General features: G+C 26.3%; 4 protein-coding genes across 14 annotated transcripts in view; 2 read left to right on the plus strand and 2 right to left on the minus strand.

The window, feature by feature from the left end:
- LOC118441501 (uncharacterized) overlaps positions 1 to 4,175 on the plus strand; it is a 62,864-nt gene extending 58,689 nt beyond the window's left edge. For 3 of the 9 annotated variants that reach the window (XM_085660051.1, XM_085660049.1, XM_085660052.1), the window contains exon 7: positions 3,973 to 4,172. In XM_085660051.1, the coding sequence (XP_085516177.1) occupies positions 3,973 to 4,028 (56 nt within the window). In that variant the 3' untranslated portion in view covers positions 4,029 to 4,172. The other 6 variants (XM_085660043.1, XM_085660044.1, XM_085660045.1 and 3 more) reach the window with 5 other exon arrangements.
- A 267-nt stretch (positions 4,176 to 4,442) lies between these two features.
- On the minus strand, positions 4,443 to 8,588 carry LOC118441494 (multicopper oxidase 3). Its single transcript, XM_035865962.2, has 11 exons — positions 8,453 to 8,588; positions 7,935 to 8,094; positions 7,575 to 7,707; positions 7,233 to 7,390; positions 6,856 to 7,129; positions 6,513 to 6,717; positions 5,929 to 6,113; positions 5,608 to 5,806; positions 5,307 to 5,510; positions 4,932 to 5,162; positions 4,443 to 4,805 (listed from the first exon to the last, which is right to left on the minus strand). Exons 1-11 carry the CDS (start codon positions 8,526 to 8,528, stop codon positions 4,660 to 4,662), a joined length of 1,971 nt encoding a protein of 656 aa, XP_035721855.2. The 5' UTR covers positions 8,529 to 8,588; the 3' UTR covers positions 4,443 to 4,659.
- A 647-nt stretch (positions 8,589 to 9,235) lies between these two features.
- pix (ATP-binding cassette sub-family E member 1 pix) lies at positions 9,236 to 13,475 on the minus strand. 3 transcript variants are annotated; one of them, XM_035865967.2, is made up of 10 exons: positions 13,232 to 13,475; positions 13,086 to 13,154; positions 12,361 to 12,603; positions 11,926 to 12,141; positions 11,626 to 11,833; positions 11,313 to 11,499; positions 10,783 to 11,189; positions 10,359 to 10,671; positions 9,935 to 10,169; positions 9,236 to 9,789 (listed from the first exon to the last, which is right to left on the minus strand). In XM_035865967.2, exons 3-10 carry the CDS (start codon positions 12,571 to 12,573, stop codon positions 9,742 to 9,744), a joined length of 1,827 nt encoding a protein of 608 aa, XP_035721860.1. In that variant the 5' UTR covers positions 12,574 to 12,603; positions 13,086 to 13,154; positions 13,232 to 13,475; the 3' UTR covers positions 9,236 to 9,741. The 3 variants fall into 3 exon arrangements, with proteins under 3 accessions (XP_035721860.1, XP_035721859.1, XP_035721858.1); XM_035865966.2 differs by lacking the exon at positions 13,086 to 13,154 and having other exon boundaries at positions 12,361 to 12,600; XM_035865965.2 differs by lacking the exon at positions 13,086 to 13,154 and having other exon boundaries at positions 13,232 to 13,474.
- Positions 13,476 to 13,760: 285 nt separating this feature from the next.
- Positions 13,761 to 16,494, plus strand: LOC118441497 (uncharacterized). Its single transcript, XM_035865971.2, has 4 exons — positions 13,761 to 14,267; positions 14,469 to 14,651; positions 14,720 to 15,836; positions 15,961 to 16,494. Exons 1-4 carry the CDS (start codon positions 14,061 to 14,063, stop codon positions 16,041 to 16,043), a joined length of 1,590 nt encoding a protein of 529 aa, XP_035721864.1. The 5' UTR covers positions 13,761 to 14,060; the 3' UTR covers positions 16,044 to 16,494.
- Positions 16,495 to 16,792: the final 298 nt, after the last annotated feature.

The raw sequence follows: 16,792 nt of genomic DNA on the forward strand, positions 1-16,792 counted from the left end.
AGATCGATTAAGTACACACATGTACGTGCGTACGTAAATAATTACGCAAGATTTGCTCTTCTCTTTGAATAAAAAAAAAAATTAAAATTAAAAAGAAAAACAATCACAATGATCATCGTTACAATGCCTATGGCAAGTCGATAAATTACCGACAGAGATCTCATTGGAATTGACGATAAGGAGTGAGAGAGAGAGAGGGAGAGATACATATATATATATATATATATACATATAAGGGTAGATAGATAAAGATAGATATAGACATGCATTTGTTAAGAAATGTTTTTTTTTTTCTTTTTTTTTTTTTTTCTTGTAATGATCATTATTCCGAAGGTGCTCTACGAAAATGGTGCTCGATCGAATAATTAAAACAGCGATTATTGCATGATTAGGATAGAGGGAAGATAAAAGACGAAAAAGAGAAAGAGATAGAGAGAGAGAGAGAGAGAGAGAGAGAGATAGAGAAATCACAAATTAAGTGAAAGAAAGGAGAAGAAAAGGAAAAAAGAAAAAAAAAATTGATCAAGACGATTATCGTTATCGTAGAAATAATCTCTCGTGGGCGACTAAAATCTCATAGCATGTAAGAGTATTATAGTAATTTTTAAGATTACAATAACAAATATCGATATATCGTATTCCCGTAATTCGCTAAGCCTGCTCGTTAAATAATCTTTTATTTCTTTTTTTATTTGTTATTTCTTTTTCTCTTTACATTCGTTACTTTTTTTTTCTTTTTTTTTCCATTTTCTTTCTTTTCTTTCTGTGTGTACCTAACCACCTACAGTTTGTATATTTAAAAAAAACAAAAAGAAAAACAAAAAAAAATAAAAAAGAAAAGAATCATTGTTATTGCCTAAAAACTTTTCGAATTTTTATCGGAAAAGAAATAAAATAATAATAATAATAATAATAATAATAATAATAATAATAATAATAATAATAACACAACAACAACAACAACAATAATAATAATAATAATAATAATAATAATAATAATAATAATAATAATAATAATAATAATAATAATAATAATAATAATAATAATAATAAATAATAATAACAATAATAATAATTTAATCGAGCAGGCAGTCATGATTTTGAAATAAGACTCTAGTCCTGTAAATAAGTATGGATGTTGAAACTTGAGAAAGAAAATGGTGGTCGGGTACGAGGGAGCGATAGAGAATCAGAATTGAGAGGGACAAAAATGAAATTAAAAGCGATATGGGTTCAAGAATGTGTTAAATGTTAAATGTTCAGTTGAAATTTCGAATCGCTATAAGATTAAGGGGGAAATAAAAAAGAACAAAAAAAAGAATATATATATATGTATACACCCACACAAACACACACACACATTCGAAAAGTGTATATGTATGTGGTAGTTCGACACTTAAAATATATCAATTCATAAACTGGACCATCAGCGGCGGTACGTTTTAGCCAGAAATTATGGGATGGAATTGCTCTGGTTTCTGATATAATCGACAATATATTTATATTTATTGTAAACGGTCTATATATATATATATATATATATATATATATATATATATATATAGTATGCATAATGATATTCGTACGTAGCTCACACGGTAGTGATGATTGTTCGTGCTCTAGTAGAATAAAAATGATAATGATGATGACGATAATGATAATAATGATGATGATGATGATTATGAGAACGATTGTAATAAAAATTATTATGATGAAAAATAAAAAAAAAAAAAGAAAAAGAATAGGATGAAATAATAAGAAGGAAAAGATGAAGAATAAAACAACTAATTCAATTTATCGTGAGTCGATAAAACAGGATTGTCGATATAAGAGAAATTCGCGTGTCGTTATCGACATGGATTATGTGGATTCTTGCGTAAAAAAAGTGTGCCAAAAATATAAATTTTTTTTTCTTTTTTTTTTTTTTTTTTTTTTTCTAAATAATTGATCGTATAAAAGAAAAAAGAGGAAGAAAGAAGCATTGATTTTTCTATTTCTCCTATTTCTTTTTCTTTTTTTTTTTTTTTTGACCAATTTCGAGATATTTAATAATAGGTGAAGGAAGATCTTAATTTAAATTATTATTATGCTTCTTTAATAAAATCATAAATTTTATTCAATTCGTTCTCTTATTATATAAAAGACGATATTAGAAAAAGGGAAAGGGCAGGGAAATGGTTTCGACTTGATTTTTATGGATTTGTAAATTAAGGAGTAATAAGATTTTTATTATATCTATAAATATTTGTTTCTTTCTTTCTTTCTTTTTTATTTTCTTAATTTTTTATTTTTATTTTCTTTTTTTATTTTTTAATTGCATAGGAGTTGTGATAGTAAGAATAGGTTTGTAAGCTTTAAGACGATTTAAGAGATTATTTACTGCATTAAACCGATGTGATTTACACACCCGTAGAAAGCGTTTTGTGATGATGACACGTTCGAATCGCGCGCCATTCGTTCGGATCGACGACGCCATGTTCGCCAGGGAGAGAGAGAGAGAGAGAGAGAGAGAGAGAGAGAGAGAGAGAGAGAGAGAGAGAGAGAGAGAGAGAGAAAGAAAGAAAGAGATAGAGACTTGGAGAATACCAATTATTCACATATATAAAACAAAAAGAAGAAAAATGAAATGAGTTTAAAATAAAATGATTCATAAACGAATAAAGTCACTAGTTTATTTTATATTTATATATATATATATTTATATATATAATATATATATATATATTTATATATACAATATATATATAAATAAATATATATATATATATACACACATTGTAATAATATTAATCTCTTTTATATAGCCTAGAAAAAGAAGTGGAAGGGAAGAAAAAAAAAATTACGATCGACGGATTTTTATAGAACGAAAAATACAAACTTTTCTCGTTTAATGCCTAAGAATAAATTTTTCACTCGTCTAACTTTCACGTTCTCTATGCGAATACATGAGACATTGATGAACTAATAACGAATAAATAAAAAAAGAGGGGAAAAAAAACAAAAAACGAAAAACAAAAAAATATCGACGTGAAAATTATTTAAAGTATCATCGTAAATAAAAAAAAAAAAAATGGCGGCCATGGCGCGCGCGAGAGGAAACATTGCATTAATTCTAAGCGACATAATGGCCGATAAAGTGTATCCTCGACAACGATATATATATATATGTATATATAATATGTATATGTATATGTATATGTATATATATATGTATATGTATATGTATATGTATATGTATATGTATATGTATATGTATATGTATAATCCTCGAATGGAAAGATTCGACCTATTACGTGCGAACGAAAACTTATATAGAGATATAAAAATAAAACTTAATAAATTAATTAAAGGAATAAAAAAAAAAAGAACAAACAAAAAATATTATGCCGCTCCGTATATATATTTCGAGGGAAAAATGGCGAGGAAGAAAAAAGAATTGGGAAACCTATGGTTAAAAGTAAAATGGAAAAAAGATAAAAAGTGGGATTAAGCGCAATTTATCCAAATCAATTTTATATAATTAAGCGTTATATATATATATATATACATATATATATACTATTATATGATTACATTGAAGTCGTTCCAACGTACTCAATACGATATTTAATATAAATACAATTGCGATATTATTATTATTATTATAATTATAATTATTATTATTATTATTATTATATCTATTATGTAAACGAATACGTTATGTTATTATTATTATATACTTTAATATAATGTGTGGGAAAAACGAAATAATCGGCTATACTTTCTTCAGAGTTAATCATTTTATTGAACGAACGAGTCACGTCTCGACACATCCTTTTTACTATCACTATTACTATTACTATTACTATTACTATTACTATTACTATATTACTATTACTATTACTATTACTATTACTGCTACTACTTCGTACGGCTCTAGCGAAACCAACAGACGGTCTTATCTAAATAATATTCGTCTGTAAACGTTTGCAGCAACGAAATTTTTCTCGTCTCCATTCATATCGCTATGGCTTGGAAGAAAAAAATAACAAAAGAAAAAAAAAAGGCGGAGAAGAAGAAGAAGAAGAAGAAGAAGAAGTAGAAGAAAAAGAAGAAGAAAAGAAAATAAGATATGTATCTTTTATTAACCATATTAATTTATATTGTAATATTCCGACTGTTAAATAAAGAAGTATCTCTTAAAACAATGAGAACGTATCATCTCAATGAATATCTCAAATTTTTTGTTTTTTTTCTTTTTCTTTTTCTTTTTATTTTTCTTTTTCTTTTTTTTTTTTTTTTTTTATCCTTTTATATTATTTACATCCATTAAATTTTTCTTTTGTCAAGTTTACAAGAGAGAAGATGCCATATGTATATATAAAGATTTATATATATATATATATATATATATATATATATATATAAATAATAATAAAAATACATACACACGATAATAACAACAATATGATAATTAACAATGAATAATATTAACGATAACAATATAATTATATAAGAAATAAAATCAAGTTGTGTAAAATTAACACCATCATGATAAAAACGATAACAATAAATTCATAACAATAATCAAATTTTCTCATAAAATACAATAGTTCATAGATCATAAATCAGGCGACACTTGACTTTTATATATGTACATATATATTTCAGTTATATATTTTAAATATATACTGATGGCTTGTAATTACCACATACTGGGAATCCTTTTGGTACTGGTGGCAAATCTGTATCGCTACCTACATGAATAACTACATCCATACCAGATACCGTATGCCATAAGAAATGACAATGAAACAGCCACCATCCTATAATAATAATAATAATAATAATAATAATAATAACAACAATAATAATAATAATAATAATAATATGTCTAATTTTTATGAATTAATTAACAAAATAATTGAATGTTGAATTTATTGATTTCATACCTGGATTATTAGTATAGAAACGTAATATCACACAACCTCCAAGTGGTACCTTAATAGTATCTTTTCTTGGTTGTCGTATGTATTTACCATTTTGAAGACCTTTGTCATAATCTTGAAGAAATTTGAAACGATCATTATTTGTCGGCTTTGTACCATTAAAATCTTTTATTGCCATCACTTGGAAACTATAACCGTGTAGATGGAAAGGATGATATAGGAAGACAAATGGATCTAAAATACAAATTTTTTTTAACTCATTTGAATAATTATGCGATTTATATGAAGTCAATCGTTAGCGATCGTTTGGTTTAATTATATGCAAAAAAGAAAAAAAAATAAATTTCATGTAAATTCATGAGATGATTATATTCATACCTTCGTCGCAAAGTAAAATTTCGATTAGTGCACTTTTTGGAACATTGATAACATGTGTACAAAAGCATGGTCTCGTACAAGTAGATACTTCATCAGCAGTACATAGCTTTTCGTAACCTTCATATTGTGATATTGGAGGTGATTCTGGTTCAGTGTAACTTATATTTGTTACCAAACTTGATATTAAACTTCTATCTATAGCGACTGAAGAATAAAAATGAATAAATATTTCAACATTTTCATTTGATTTCATTAAATCATTAATATCTATTTTTAAAAAGTATACGTCTTTTGTACTTACTAAAGAAGGGATTATAAGAGCTATCGGTAAACATCTTTTCATCATATTGAAAGAAAGAGAATGGTATGTATAAACGAACATCTGGAAATGTTTTTTGTTCCTCTTTTGGTGTATTTCTCGCGTACTTCAATTGATTTATACAAATATTATTTGTTAACGTAGCACTCCCACAATCTAGTCCACTCAACGAATTCAATTCCTAAAAATATATTTCAAATTAAAATCATAATGATATATATATATATATATTTATATATATATTATTATATATATATATATATATATTTACATATTTTCTTGTTATCGAATGAAGACACTTACAACAACACCCTTTATAGGATTATCATAAGTAGGTCTAGATGTTTTTGGTAGAGCCAATTTGCTACCATAAATGAGTACAGCAAATTGAATTATTTTCAAAGCGGAACACTCTCCTAGACCACGTAATTGAATCCAATATGAACCACTACTTTGATTAGCATTCAAAATGAAATCATAACGTTCACCTGTGAAATAATATTCTCAAATAAAATATTTTCTTTATGATCTATATATAAAATTAATCACTTGCGGTACAAAGAAATTCATGATTGCGCGTGCCAGAACAGTCGAGTGCAAATCATTTCGGGGCACGTTCAGGATTTTACATTGTCTTGTCTTCTCCTTTTATTTGTGCAAATAATATCACTGGCTTCACTATTACTTTTCATTTTACAGTCTGGAGTAAATACTGATAACTTTACACTTCATTGTGTACATAACATGTGTACAAATGCATTTATTGCCTGACGACGATTGTGTAACACGTTACTGGTGTTCCGGTAACAGAAGCATTTCGACGTGCGTGGCACGTCTTTCCACCGCAAGTGGTTAAATATATCGAAATTCAATTCTATTGTTTTCACCTGTAACAGAAACTATTTTATCCACTACCACTGGCTCCAAATCTTCACCATCGGATGCAATTACAGTTAACTTATGCTTCTCGATTGAGAATTCGGCCGGACAGACTGTACCGAATGAATTGATCATTCGAAATCTGTATCTATTACCAGCGGTTACATTGAAGTATGCCAATGGTGTATTACTACGTTTTCCCGTATTTGGATCCTAATTTTTTTGTATTTATTTATTTTTTTTTTTTTTTTTTTTTTTTTTTTTTATTAAAAAAATATTATATTATATATTGTTGCGATGACGATTAAATTAAAAAAAGAATTTATATAAAATAATATAAATAATATTCACCGTATAATCTCCTAGACCATTGATAAGAAAATTATCAGGAGTTTGACCAGGTCTCATGGCCCATTTTCCAGGTAAATGATCTATAGCTAATCCATGCATCCAATCGCTCAAGAATATCACATGATCGAATATATCCTGGTCATACAAATGTCCATTAGGATCTTCACTCTTAGGCGAACGTACTATCAGAGGTCCCTGTTGTCCATCCAATAGAAATAATGAAGAGTGAGAATGATAAAAATGTGTTCCAGCATTATCCACAGCAAATTGGTATCTATTAGGAATAATGCAATTTTTTTTAATGAAATCATGTCAATGATGAATCGTCAACAATTAATGATTTGAAAGAAAAAAAAAAAAAGAAAAAATCAAATTACCTAAAAGTATTAGGTGCCGAAATTGGACATTGAGTTATATGAGGTACTCCGTCATAATATTGATAAGAATTTTGAAAGATTCCATGCCAATGTATCGTGGTGTCTGTAGCCTCTGCAGCATTTTCTACATCGATTATAAGCTTATCGTGCTGACATACCTGCGAAATTGATAGAATTAAGAGAAATAAATTTTTGTAACGCTTTCGAACGTTCAATTTTTGTAATTGGCGTCTCGTTGGATATTTTTAAATAAATAAAAAAATATATATATATATGCATATTTTTTTTTAGAAATAAATATAATCTTTTTGTTTATTTATTTATTTTCTTCTTTAAACTAACCTGTATATATGGTCCAGGAAATTGACGATTAATAGAAAAAATAGTTTTCTCAAAGCCATCACCCACAATACACTCACAATTAGAGAGATTTTTTGATCTTTCAAAACTATTCGTACGACAGGCATTACAAGGACTGTAGAAAATTATTAATAATTATTATAAAATAATAACGAAGTATAGATGTTAAATCTTTTTAAATTCATAATGGTTTTCCGATGATTTCGTGATTGGTCTATTTCATTGACCAATCAAAATACATTATTTTTCCCGGGATTAAATGCATTAATATAAACGGAAAATATCATGTAATAATTAAAGAGAAAAAAAAATGATAGGAAGAAACATTTATCGAATTTATACCTTGCCATTGTTGTGTAATATTCTAATCTGAAATGATAATAACAATAAAGCGGTTGTGCTCCATCACAAGGACGATAACATTCTTCAGGTGTTGATAATACTACTCCGCTATATGTATCCCTTGCAGTTCTTATAGACGGCTCTGTCGTTCCATTTATTTCTAAACATCAAAAATTACAAAGTCATGGAAAAAAAAAAGAAACAAAAAATATATTACAATTATTTATATATATATATATATATATTATATTATTAATATATATACTTATATATATATATATTATTAATATATTATATATATAATATAATAAATTCTTACATTAAAATATAAAAATTTAAAAGATAAACAAGAACAAAAAAAACAATTACAATATTTTATATAATGAAAAAAGGAATAAACCTAGTAATGACGTTGTGAAAATATAATTTTGTTGTTAACGAAGAAACACAAAGGAAAAAAAAAGAAAATAAAAAAAAGGAGAAAAGGAAGGAAGGAGAAGAAAGAAAATAATACTTACTAGTACATTGAATCTCTTTAAAAATTAATAAAATAAAAAAAGGAAGAAATAAACTATTGAATAAAACTTTCGACATGTTGATAGTTCATCAACTATTTTCCTGTTCAAATGTTGTTGGCATGCTTTTAAAGAGAGCTTTTATAAGTATGATTTTACATAAGTAGGAGAATACAAATTTTTATCAGGAACAATTGTACTTATCGGAGGGTATAATAAATATTTCCGGGTATTTAATTTATCGTTAAAAACATATAACTATTTCTTTGGTAAACATATGTATATTCATATACATACATTTAAGTGTATGTACACTTCTCCTTTTTTTTTCTTTCCCTTTTTTCTTTTTTAACAATTACAAATTACCTGTCCAAAGTAAAATATTTCTTTGTACAAATTGTATCTAAGAACATTTTTTTGTTTAGAACAATACACAAAAAAAAAAGAAAAAAAGAAAAGAATAATATCTTTTATATCTTTTAAATTTGCAAAGTTAGTTCTTCTTTTTTTAGAATGACACAACATTATGACAAGATGTATAAGTGAAGCTCATTAATCATTGATAAAATATTGTACATTATAATAAAAATTATTCAAAATTACATTACGTCATACAAATATTATCATTGTTTGTTTATAGGATAAGGTAAAAAAAAAATTGAAGACAAAATATGTGTGGAATATTTCCTTCTTATGACGTATCATATATTTCATATCCTTACAATGATCCATATGTTGCATAGCGAGCGTACACGAAAATCATGATGTTCTTATTTATTCATCTTCTTATTTTTTTTTTGTCTTATTAATTATAAATTAATTCTACGCGCGGACATTATAGTAATCAATATTTTATACAAAAAGATATTACATATTGCATATTTTGTTAGTTTTGTTTCCTTATCCTTTTTCTTCCCTTTTTTTTTATTTTATTTTATTTTTTTTTTTATTTTTACACAGGAGCAACCTATTCCAGATGTCACATATCCAATTGTGATGTTTCTTTATTTCCATTTTAATAATAATAATAATAATAATAATAATAATAATAATATAAATTAATGAGAAGAGAATTTTCGTGCAAGATACAGAATAATAGATCACTTTCGATGGTAAAACAAATGTCTCATCCCTTTCGCATAAAATGCAATTATTATTGTAAGAATCATTTCACATTGATCCTAAGAGATATCCTTTATCAATGTGTGTAAATATAAACTTTATCGAAGTATCTTAACGTTATCTTGCATATGCTGCTATCCAATTCGTATACAAGACACGTATGCACTTTCTTATTCTTCCAGGAAGAAATACTGACCAGCTCTCTTCTGTTCTAAATCCTGTATAAAAATGAATAATTAAAAAAAGAAAAAGAAAACGAAAAAGAAAAGAAAGAAAAAGCAAAAAAAAATATACACAAACATTTTATAATTAATAATAATTTCATAAGACAATCTATAATAATGATACAATTTATATACGTACCTTTACTGATTGACTTTTGTTAATTCGTGGTCTGAAATTATTAGGATCCCTTCGGAAAGTAATACCTAATAATTCTAAAAATCTGTTCATACCATTTAATAAAGATTGTGGACTGTGTGCAGTCGTTTTCAATGATGGCGTACCAGAAAATACAATCACACGATCAGCTAAATAAGTAGCCATAATAAAATCGTGCTCTACTACAAATCCTGTTTTCTTTGCATGTAATATAAACCTAAAAAAAATATCAATTTAAATTGAAAATCGATTCGATAAATTCGAGGGAATGAAAAATTTCGATTAAAAGTAAAGCGAGCATTAGAATTTTTTTTTCTTTTTTTTTTTTTTTTTTTAATTTTAATTTTAATATCAATATAATTGTCAATTAATTTAGAAATTCGAGAACTGTTCTTTTGATAAATACCTTTTGATGACTTTTGCAGCTACCAAACGTTGTTCAGAATCTAAATAAGCTGATGGCTCGTCAACCAAATAAACATCTGCTGGTTTACCAAGGCAAAGAGCCATGGCAACACGTTGCAATTCTCCCCCAGATAAATTTTGTACTTCCTGATCCATAATATCATCAATTTTCAAAGGTTTCATTACGTCGGTTACAAATTGAGGATGAACATAAGCATCTCTGATCTTTTCGTGCAACAATTGTCTCACAATGCCTTGAGACTTGGGACTGATTTTTTGTGGCTTGTAACTTATATGCAACAATGGAATACTTCCTGAAATGTAAAAAAGAAAAAATGAAATAAATAAATATATAAAAGATATTAATCTCACTGATTAAAATAATCAAGAAAAATAAATTGTCAGATTTTTCTTATGTAAATTACCTGATCCATCATCGGGAGGTAAATTTCCTGCTAACATTCTTATAAATGTTGTTTTTCCAGTACCATTTTCTCCTAACAATACAAGAATCTCAGAATCCGTGAATTGTCCTTTTTCAACGTGCAATGTAAAAGAATCCATTGTTTTTGTCATTGCTGGATATTCATAATGATTCATGCGCTTCACTTCCTCTTCGGTTGCACTTTCTGCAACCTTAAAAACAAGAGATTCCTCACGGAATCTCAAATTTTCAGTAGGAACAAATCCATCCAAGAATATATTTATACCTTCTCGTACAGAAAAAGGCATAGTAACGACACCATAAGCACCGGGAACACCGTACAGGCAGCATATAAAATCGGACAAATAATCTAACACAGATAAATCGTGTTCCACCACGATTATAAATCTATAAATAAAGAATGAGGAGAGTAAGGAAAAACAAAAAACAAAAAAAAGAAAAGAAATGTTATTTTTTATAACAAAACATATTTTAAATATTTACAACTTGCATTATATATAATGCACATACTTATCTGGATGAATTAATGATCGAATAGCTACAGCTGCGTTAAGACGTTGTTTAACATCTAAATATGAAGACGGTTCATCAAACATAAAAATATCACCATTTTGAATGCATACCATAGCGCAAGCAAAACGTTGAAGTTCTCCTCCTGAAAGAGCTTCGACACCTCTATCAAGTATATGCATTAGATCTACAATCAAAATTAAAATTCATTCATTCATTCATTCATTCAAAAAAAAAAAAAAAAAAAAAAAAAAAAAAAAAAAAAAAAACGCGACAATTAATTAATATTTAATTATATACACATTACACATACCCAACATTTGACAAATTTCTATTTGATTTTTGCATTCATCTTTTTTATCTAAAAATTGTTGAACCGTTCCTCTCAATGCTTTTGGAATTTGATCAACGTATTGTGGTTTGATAAGAGCCTTCAAATCATCTTCTAATATTTTGGTAAAATAATTTTGTAATTCGCTACCCCTAAAATGACCTAATATTTCTGTCCAGTCCGGTGGATCCTAAAATGTTATATCATATTTTTATAATGCTAATATTAAAAGAAAAGTAAAAAATAAATTTATTTGCAAATAATAAATAATAAAGTACATACAGAAAATCGACCTAAATTTGGTTTTTGCTTTCCTGCCAAAATTTTCAAAGCGGTAGATTTTCCAATACCATTTGTCCCAACCAAACCTAAGACTTCACCAGGGCGTGGTATAGGAAGTCTATGCAATTTAAATGAATTTTTGGAATAACGATGCGTCGTTTCTTTCTCTAAATTACTAGGAAGATTGATAATGGATATGGCTTCAAATGGACATTTCTGAAAGAAGCCTCCGATTTAAACCCTATGATTAAATAAAGGCTGACTATATAAATAATCTGAATTATTGTCAGCAAATAAATATATGTAACTGTTAGAAATATTGAAATGAATTATATATACATATATATATATAAAAGAAAGAAAAAATAAATAAGGAAAAAACAAAGAAAAATAAAAGATAGAAAAAGAAAAAAGAAAATATAAAAATATTTCTACCTTTACACAAATACCACATCCTATACAGAGTTCTTCAGAAATAGATGCCTTTTTACTGTATGGAGTTACTTCTATACAAAGTTTCCCCATTCTCACTACAGGACATGATCTTTTACATTCTTGTCTACATCTTTTAGGTTTACACTTGTCGGAGTTTACAATAGCTATACGAGTCAATCGATCAGTTTCTTCCATAGACTTTTTTGGTGGCATGATGTCGAAGATTTACTTGTCCTTATGCTGCTGCATAAAAGAATAAAAATATTTCAGATATTTTTCATAACTAGTTATAAATTTCTTCAAATTCTTCTTTACCAATTGATTATAATTAACGACGCTTATCGAATAAAAAGCAGAAAATATGATAATAAATATTAATAAATATTAATTTGATTATTAAAAAAAATTTTATACTTTAAAGAAATAAATTGAAATAATTATTTTATATATATATATATATATATATATATATATATGTGTGAAAGCATATTTATTAGATGGAATGGCATTCTAAAGATTACAAAAATATGTAAAGCATGTTACAATAAAAACTTTAAAAAACAAATCAAGATTTATTAATTACTGATATCCACTAAAATGTTAATTACTGAGAAAACATAAATACTTTTTTTTATTTATATTACAAAAGTAATAAATTATTATCTTTAATTAATTACATGTATCATAAAGAAAATCTGTTAGTCCTTTGACCATGAAATTCTAACCTCATTTGATTCATATAAGATATAATACTTTCAAAATATATCACTTAAACATATGTTCAGAGAAATTATCTAAAATATAATAATTATTTATAATTATATATAATATTAAATAAAATGATATAATATTGATATATTTTAAAATATACCTGTCAAATTGAAGAACGTGGAGGTGACTCCTTGTTAAGCCTTTCAAAGGAGTTCCGAACGTTCACGTTACAGATGCTTCGACTGAAGTCATAAATTATAGAAATAATAGATTGCATTCGTTACGAAAAAATATGTAATTCTCAATTATTAAAAGATATAACATATAACAAAGCGATGTTAACATTGATTGATAAAAAAATAACTAATCAATAAATACGATCTAAATAATCTAATTGGATCGAATTAAAAATCGATAATGGTCGATAATATTGATAACAAGTAATCTACCATATCGACGAAACTTGTTCCAAATAAGAATATAAAATGAAAATACAAAATATTTTCGTTTTTGTTTAACAATGTAGACATTATTTATTTTATTTTTTATTTCATTTTTAATGTTGATTTAAATTTATTTATATTATATTAGATGACTATATTTGAAAAATCAATTGTTCATTTGAAACTTTATAAAAAAAGAATGGCCGATCTAATAAAAATCCTCGTTTAGTTTTCGAAAATTGCCGCTTGGTGTCACTGTTCGGTGTTAGGAACGATTCCTGTTAAAAAAATAAACTCTCCCTTATTAACTAATTATTTATTTTTTTAATCTGTAAATAATATTTCACGTGAATCAAACAAATGTTCGTTTGATAGAATAAAAATGTGTATTGTTTTATATTGTGCTTTATAAAATGTGTATACATTCGGTGCTTCAATAATTTTGTAGAGATAGAGAAATAGAAAGAAAGAAAAAGATAGAAGAAAGAGGATAGAGTAAAATTGTTATTTATTAAATAACATTTCAATGACAATGTTAAATAAAAGATGAATATGAAAGCAATAAAAACGATGGATATGACATTGCCATTTGCATTGAAGCAAGAACATGAGGTTAACGAAGATGAAATTGACGATGACGATAGTTTGAATGAACTTGATAAGATCTTGTCTATGCCACTACCATCAATTACTGGAAATAATTATCTCTTACCTTCTACTCCTAATCATGAATTCTTACGACTTACTGCAATGGCATGTTACATTTTATTATAATATCTCATTATAAAATATATAATATATATATATATATATATATATATGTATATATGTATATATATATATTCTTATATATATATATGTTTATATAGCAGCATGAGCATGTTTGAAATTAATTAATTCAAATTTGATCAAATAATAGAATAAAATTAAAAATGAGATGTATATTTGAAACAGGTACGTGCAGTATACTTCTCGTATCTTCACAAATGTTTACTTAGTAATTACATAGTATGTTACAAACAAAAGAATCAAGAGACTTTTAATTGTGATTTAAAAAAGTGCGCGGATCAAATGGAACTGAATGCTGTACGATCTTCTTTAGAAGCTTCATTGTATAGACAACATATGCTTAAAATGGTAAGATACCATTTTTGAGAGAGAGATTATATTCCATTGGGATAGTGTGTGTAATTATTTTTTAATAGATTTCAGATATTAAATCGCACACCTCTCAAAAAAAAGTATATAAACAGTTAGTTATGCTTTTAGAGACACCGTCAAATAAAGTTGACGTAGGTGTACAAACTAATAACCTCTGTTTAAAAAATAATCTCTGTGATCAACATAAAAGTAATACTACACAAGACGCTTGTATTACGTCTAACTATGAAGAATTATTTAATGTAAAAGAAATATTATCTATGGACAATAAAGTCCCTTGTATAGAAGAATCAAATGTTTCATTGATGCAAGACAATGCAAGTGTTAAAACTCTTTTATTAAAAGAAGAGGATACAGACAAATTGATATTCGATGAACAAAGTCAAGAGACGACAATTTTTACACAAACGGTATCAACAGGTAGTTCTATTCAACAACCAATAGAGTGTGTTCAAAACGATGATGAAAACTCACAAGATTCTCTTTTGCAACACATGGAAGATATGTTTTGTGAGAGTGATGATAGTAGCGATTTAACAACGTTAATCGAAAAACATTCTGGCGTAAGTAAGGCTAGTGTTGATAAAGAAATCAGTAAAATGAGCTTAGAAAGTGATAATAATACTTTAACATCTAATTTCAAAAAACATATAGAAGAGAGTAATAATATTCCAAAGAGTAATGTAAAAATGTCTAATACTGTTCAAGGAAAATTTAGTTTTAGTTATTATAAAGAAATGAAAAATAGAGCAGAAAAGCCAATGGAAATTAACAAAGAAGAGACAATAGAGTGTAAACAAGAAACAAGTGAAAGTAAACAGAAGAAGAAAACTGATGGTATTTGGTTCGTCGAAAGGGTACATCAGGTTTCGAAATTAAAAACTAAAATGACAGAATTGTCATTAACGAATTATCGAAAGCATGGTAAAATAAAAGAAAAATTCATCGAATTATTTGGAGAATCTGAGGAAGAAGAAATGATGCCTGATTCACCGATTTGTATAGAAGAACATTTGACTGCTTGCAAAGAAAGGATAGCACCTTGGATTGTTAAATATCTTATGCCGTTTTATAAAAAAAGACGAATTAAAGATCGTCAATTGTTTAAAGCTGTAGCTAAGCATATTGCTGATATGCTTATTATTGAAAATACATTTCCTGGTAAGATATCACATATTGATATTAAATCTTATAATATTATCTCATTTTTATAAACATTCCTAGTAATAATAATAATAATAATAATAATAATTTATTAATAATTTTTCTCTGTTTTAATTTTCAGAAGAAAATTGTGTTAACAAATACATAGACAATTATTTCCGAAATAGAAAATTCATTAGGACAAGTCAAGATATATATATGTAATAAAGAAACAAGTGTATCCATTTCTGAAACACTTTAGAAATAAGAAAAAAAAATACATTTATAAATTATTATATATCGCCATATGAATGGACATTATTTCTTTCTTTTTAACGATTATTAATGTTAGAAAGATTTGAGATATTTTTTTTTGTTTTTTCTTTTAAGACTGATAAAAAAATGAATATGTCATTTTAAGGTATATTTATCGAATTAATACTCATATTAGAGAGGAGGAAAAAAGAAAAGAAGAAGAAAGAAAAAAGAAAAACGAAGAAGAAAGAAAACAAAAAGAATAGCAAAAAAGACGTTTCTTTAAAAACATTTTCAAATCTGCTGTGTGCACATGTAATATTTGTAAAGTTAATCTTATGAATATTAATAATTAAATAATTAGAGACAAGAATTATAGCACATGTATTCATTTGATTGTACCTGCCTAAATATTATATTCATTGTATTTTAAATATTTCTGAAAAATAATATTAATAATAAGGGGGCATTATATAAAAAAATTAATCACTTTACTCTCAATTTCCAAAACAATATATCAATGACAATAAACGTAATAGTAATAATAATAACAATAGTTACTTTATTCCATTTTTGTTGAAAATGAGAATTTTAAACACAACAAAGAGATTCAGAATATTGAGACGTACAAATGTTTTCGAGAATATTTTTAGCAAATAGATATTTATATTATATTATCTTTCATTATTATTTTAAAAATTGAATTATTTTGACTAAAT

The sequence above is a fragment of the Vespa mandarinia genome, chromosome 11 (assembly GCF_050613455.1).
Source record: "Vespa mandarinia isolate Hongniang chromosome 11, ASM5061345v1, whole genome shotgun sequence".
Classification (NCBI taxonomy): Eukaryota; Metazoa; Arthropoda; class Insecta; order Hymenoptera; family Vespidae; genus Vespa; species Vespa mandarinia.

Bases quoted from the DNA above. Each gene is read 5' to 3' on its own strand.
- LOC118441494 (XM_035865962.2), bottom strand. From the start codon at position 8,528: ATGTCGAAAGTTTTATTCAATAGTTTATTTCTTCCTTTTTTTATTTTA. The intron at 5,511-5,607 runs GTAAGTACAAAA...TTTATTCTTCAG, and splicing joins CTCTTATAATCCCTTCTTTA to TCGCTATAGATAGAAGTTTA. The intron at 5,163-5,306 runs GTATGAATATAA...TTTGTATTTTAG, and splicing joins AATTTTACTTTGCGACGAAG to ATCCATTTGTCTTCCTATAT.
- pix (XM_035865966.2), bottom strand. From the start codon at position 12,573: ATGCCACCAAAAAAGTCTATGGAAGAAACTGATCGATTGACTCGTATA. The intron at 11,834-11,925 runs GTATGTACTTTA...ATAACATTTTAG, and splicing joins CAAATTTAGGTCGATTTTCT to GATCCACCGGACTGGACAGA. The intron at 10,170-10,358 runs GTATTTATCAAA...TATTTTTTTTAG, and splicing joins GCTGCAAAAGTCATCAAAAG to GTTTATATTACATGCAAAGA.
- LOC118441497 (XM_035865971.2), top strand. From the start codon at position 14,061: ATGAATATGAAAGCAATAAAAACGATGGATATGACATTGCCATTTGCA. The intron at 14,652-14,719 runs GTAAGATACCAT...ATTTTTTAATAG, and splicing joins GACAACATATGCTTAAAATG to ATTTCAGATATTAAATCGCA. The intron at 15,837-15,960 runs GTAAGATATCAC...TTTAATTTTCAG, and splicing joins TATTGAAAATACATTTCCTG to AAGAAAATTGTGTTAACAAA.